This window comes from Notothenia coriiceps, unplaced genomic scaffold (assembly GCF_000735185.1).
Source record: "Notothenia coriiceps isolate Sejong01 unplaced genomic scaffold, NC01 NC01_scaffold00006661, whole genome shotgun sequence".
In the NCBI taxonomy this organism is placed as follows: Eukaryota; Metazoa; Chordata; class Actinopteri; order Perciformes; family Nototheniidae; genus Notothenia; species Notothenia coriiceps.
The window spans coordinates 1-5,405 of NW_011339362.1; the positions used below are offsets into that span (position 1 = coordinate 1).

Genomic DNA, 5,405 nt, shown 5'->3' on the forward strand with positions numbered 1-5,405 from the left:
ACATTACAAACTAGCTGCACGTGAAACTGTCCTGCTTATTTGGGTCAACATATCGCTGTGAATCAGCATTCTCTGATATGAACTTTATCAAATCCAAATTCAGGACAAGACTTACTGATGAACACCTCAATGACTCAATCAGAGTGAATTTGTCAGGATACACACCCCAGTACAGTGCTCTGGTGGATGCTATGCAGTGCCAGGTGTCACATTAGCTGAGTCAGGAGAAAGACAACAATGCAGTGACAGACTGAATGTTTGAAGACATATGTTTGCTTGATGCAAGTTGAGAAAAGCACAAGCCATATTCCCCTTTTACATGTGAAACAAATTTGTGAAATGCTTGAAATAATTTAAATTATAGAGCTAGAAATGTTATTATTACAATTAGGAACTTTGCACTCTTATCTGTAAAACTGTTTACTGTAGTTATTGATGTTAAAGCAGAACTCAGTATTGCATGGTGATTATTTGTCTTTTTTTCTCTTCATGAGAAAGTCAAGTTTATTCATGTTAATGTTAATGTTTCTGCTCTTGAGTCACGAATGTGATATGTGCACTGAAATCTATATAAAATAACATGAGTAGCTCTTGGCCACTTTCTTTTTTCAAAAGTAGCTCCCGGTTAGAAAAAGGTTGGAGACCCCTGCTTTAGACCTACATTAAATGTAACTCCAGAATCTTCCTACCTTTTTTTTGACCTTTCATTCACATTCCACAGTCTTCCCGAGGTGATGGCAATTCCTATGTTTCTGAACATTCTCAATGACCACTGACCACTGAGATTTTGTTAGAAGCCCCTGTAAAAGCTAGTGCACAATAGGTTAAGAAATGGATGGTTAAACTGCTGTTTCAGGTCAATAATAACATTTCACACTGAACCCTTGTCATAGTTTTTAATTCACAATTTCTTAAAATGTAACAAAGAAAATACTTTTGATGTTTCTTACATTTCACAGTCTATTATTAAAGTAAAGACACATTTCATGTGTACATTTGGATTGGCACTTTGTTTCAGGCATCAATCCATTTAATCCTGAATTTGTTTTTGTTAACTTGTAAGTACCTTTTGTTCTTTCATTGTTTTGCCTTTGGTCTGTTAGGGTTAGACATACACCCTAATATCCAATTTGCACTTCTCCAAACAAGTAAATGTAGCTTTCTATCCACATGTGAACATTTTGGAATCTGAGATTTATGGAACATGTTTGTTCAGTTTGAAAACATCTGAAGCTGCAGCAGCGATGTGTCGCACACACAGCTGGGTGTAATCCAACACGGCCGTACAACATTTCAGGGCTGGTTTAAGACAAAACGTGTATGGCTGTAATAATGAATTAGGGTTACGAAGAGTGATTGATGGCCATATCATGAACAAGGCCATGGCTAATGTCAACCAAGCCCCTACAACATTCCCTGTGCAGTGTGAACACCTGCACTCTAACCTCTTAGAAAACGCAATAAAAGAAAAGTCAAGGAAAGGAGAAGTGCTCTTAAACTGGGCATGAGTGGGGAAAACTATTCCCATGTGCAAACATTCCTTTACATTTCACTAGGTTTATGGGCTCCATGAAAGAAGGTACGTCATTGAATTGTTACATTTTCTATAAAATTGCTGGTGAAAAATATGCAACAAACATAAATACAAAAGAACCACTATATACAAATAAGGTTTTGGTCTCTTATTAAACATTCAACACAGTGATTTTCAAATGGCTGCTTCCCAGCATTATAATGGGACTGCAGAATGTCTTATCTCTTGAAGGGATATTTGATTACAGTCTATTTCACCCATTTTTTATGCGAGCTAGCAATGCATTTTGATCCCTTTAACACAGTTGACAGTACAAGTTATCTACAGTGATATGCTATTGTAAAAACTGAGCCTGAGGATTTTGCATATTTGAAACCTCATGGTAAAATTTTGCTCTCACAATAAGGTCGAATGGCATCAGTTCTGGATCTGGCTCAAGTGTGACATTTTGAAAATGAATACATGTCTACCCACATTATTCTCTGATATCAGTGTTTTTCCGCTTCAATCCATTGATATTTAAAAGTAAAATCCAAATGTGTTCAAAGAGTGGGCAGTTCAACAGTCAGCTTGTCCCAGTTCCATTATTCACTCCTGCTTACCTTTGAAGCAGAGTCTGTTTATGTAAATGTCACTTTCTCTGTTCTCTCTTTAAACGTGGGTCTTGACCCCTGCTGAGAGGTTAGGAGCTCCTTGTTTATCGTGAGCCCCAGAGATCCAGTGGTAGCAGTCAGTGGCGTTCTTGCTGCGGGAATGAACAGCACAGCGGGTGCAGTAGACGATGCCCAGGGCCACCATCACTACGAAGAAGATGCAGATGGGTACCAGGAGCCCCACCAGGAGCCAGGTGCTGCTCTCCTTCTGCCCCCGCTCTTCCTGGACAGAAACCGTGACGTCAAAGATCTCGCTTGGGTTGGTTGGCTGGGAAGGAGTCGGCTGTGTGGGAACATTTTGGGTTGTGACCTCCACTAATTCCTTCTCCTCCTCCTCCTCCTCCTCCTCCTCCTCCTCCTCCTCATAATCCTCCTCTGGGGAGGTTTCCCTAAGGTGGTACTGCTCTTCTTCTTCTTTCGCATTGTGGAAGCCAGAATCCGGAGGCATGTTGAGGTCAATGACAGAATGTTCTGTACTTTCTGGTTTCTGGCTGGAAGTGGCCCACCAATTCCCCGCTCCCTCAGAGATTGTTGAGGTGGAAAGGAAGGGGAGAGCCGTGGTGGTCTCCTCCTCGTCATCATCGTACCAGTCTGGGGTAGGGCTGGACTTTGTGGGAGGGGGAGGCGCTGTGTAGATTGTGGTCGGCAAAATGTCCAGGTAAGACCCAGGTCTCTGCCCCCACTGTCCCCTGTCCGCTTCTCCATCGTCAAACTCTTTCTCAGCCTGCTTTGTTGGAGTGACCAGGGCTAAATCAAAGAGCATTTCTTCCTGGGGGGCGCTGGTGACCCATATGACATCAGGATCCAAAACTCTGGGTGGGTCGGTCAGCCAGTCCAGAGCCTGCTCGTCCTCTGGAGGCCAGTCAGTGTGGCCCTGCTGTGGGTTCCGGTCGTAGTCCACAGGGTCCCATAGAGGTCCAGGCTGGTTGGTCACCCAAGCAAAGGGAGGGGTGACAGCAGCTTCTTCATCTCCTTGTCCTATCTTGCGACATGAGAAGTGATTAGACATGAGTTCGTAGCCTTCCTCGCAGTAGCATTCAAATTCGCCCTCGTAATTCACACACATCTGCTCGCAGGTCCCGGGGATCTGGCACTCGTCAGTGTCTTGGCATTTGCTTGGGTCCTCGGGCATGAGGGAATAACCCAGATGGCAGTGGCAGATATGAGAGCCCAGAGTGTTCTCACAGGCATGTTCACATGGATCATTTATACACTCATCTATATCCTCACACCCGCCGTCTTCATCAGGATGGTATCCCTCCCGACATCTACATTCGAATGTCCCTGGAACGTTCATGCAAATCTGCTCGCAAGGACTCTGGAGGCACTCGTCTACATCCAGACAGCTGCGATCATCTGCTGCAAGCATGTACCCTTCAGGGCAGGCACAACGGTACCCATCTGAGAGGGGCAGGCACTCAAACTCACAGGGGGCCCCTTGACAGACATCAGACGGCTCACAGTTCTGCCCATTGTCCCCCAGTTGATATCCATCAGCACACTCGCAGAAGAAGTGAACACCGGCCGGCCTGCAGAAATGCTCACATCCACCGTTATTCTGGTCACACCAGTTGTATGTTTCGTGGGGATCGGAGCAGAGGGGGGAATCTCTAGACCACCCCACTGAGCCATCTTCCTTCAGCATACACAACACTGACTGTTCCTCCTTGGTGCCAGCAGGGCAGGGCACGGTAGCAACAGATCCAAAGGGAATATGGGTTAGCAGTGTGCTTAGGAGGTTAAACGGTGTGGTGTAGAGGGCATTGCCTGTTCCTTCACCCGACAAGGCAGGGCACATTTCTTTGTAGCCATAATGGCAAAGATACCCATCCACAGAGACTGAGCAGGAACCATCCAGCCATTTGAAGTTATCACTCTGCTCCTGAGTGCTGTAGCCCATCACCACACAGCGTGGCACCGAGCACATACTAGGGGAGTCCTCTTTCTGCCAGTTGGTATAGTCCGTGTCGTGGTCACCGGTAGTCCAAGAGAAACCCCGCAGTGGGCGTGTGGAGGAACACTGGCGAGGCTGGCGCTGAAGGCCAATCCATACCTGGACGCTGGTGCGGGAGTGGCGCAAATCCAGACTGGAGAAGAGAGTGGCGATATCGTTGGCATCCTGCCTGCGTTTAATGGTAGCTAGGTTGCCACCTTTCACCTTGCAGGCCCTCCATGAGTCCAGGAAGGTCTTGCGTTGGAAGTAGACCACAAAGCAGCCGTCTGCATTGCACAAAGCATCCCTCTCACTCAAATCCTGAGATAAGACCAAAGAAAGTCCAAAGAGCAAAGTGAGCAGGAACGTGAAGAGAAGAGCAGAAGCACCGCTCACCAGGGAGCCCATTCTCTTTAGAACTCACACGCTCCACTCTCCGCCTGTCTCTCAGCCTCACTTTCTTCACACTTTTATTCCCTGCTTTTCAAAGTCTCTTTTAGCTGTATCTTTTTTTCTTGACCCACTTTAGCTGTCTATCTGAACTTTTCTTTCTTCATTTAAACCCTGTTTCTTTTTTCCCCGTCTTGCTGTGCTCTTTACTCCACCGTGCTGAAACAGATCTGTGCTGGGGCTGTGTGCATGCAGATTGTCCCAGAGAGCAGGGAGGGAGGGGAGAACGAGAGGGAGGGGGATATAGGGTGAGCATGGGAGTAAGGGAGGAAAATAACTGTATGTTTTTGGAAGGGGGGGCCTACGTGGATGTGTGTCAGAATGGGGGGAGGTGCAGAGCATGTCATATGGTTTTCATAAGCCCTGTTAACGGACATAGTTTGGTACTCTGCCATTATACACACACACACACACACACACACACACACACACACACACACACACACACACACACACACACACACACACATTCATATGCATGAAATTGTGGTACTTGAAATAGATTTTCTTTTCTCCAAATGAGCGTGAATAACCACCCGGACAGATTTCCAGCATTGAATCAATTATCTTCTATCTCTTCTTCTCTAGCCTCTGGAAAGCATTTCTTATTATTCATGAAAAGCTTGGACTCCAGCATCTGTCTATTTTCACACATCTGGCACCCTTCCTTAACAACACAACACTTTGCCAGAATGAAGATACTGGTCCCTGCAGCTACATTAAAGACAACAACGCTTTTATTTAGTCCCAGATTGGGATGGGGAAGTAGAGCAAGTTGTCAAGGTCACCGGCGTGGAGGAAGAGGGCCTCTGGTTGACTGTGAAAACAAAGCTGT

The 5,405-nt window shown here is 45.9% G+C and overlaps 1 protein-coding gene across 1 annotated transcript; it reads right to left on the minus strand.

Moving 5' to 3' along the window:
* Positions 1-888: 888 nt before the first annotated feature.
* Positions 889-4,779, minus strand: cd248a (CD248 molecule, endosialin a). Its single transcript, XM_010769207.1, has one exon. The coding sequence runs from the start codon at positions 4,526-4,528 to the stop codon at positions 2,186-2,188; it is 2,343 nt and encodes a 780-aa protein (XP_010767509.1). The 5' UTR covers positions 4,529-4,779; the 3' UTR covers positions 889-2,185.
* Between the last annotated feature and the right edge of the window lie 626 nt (positions 4,780-5,405).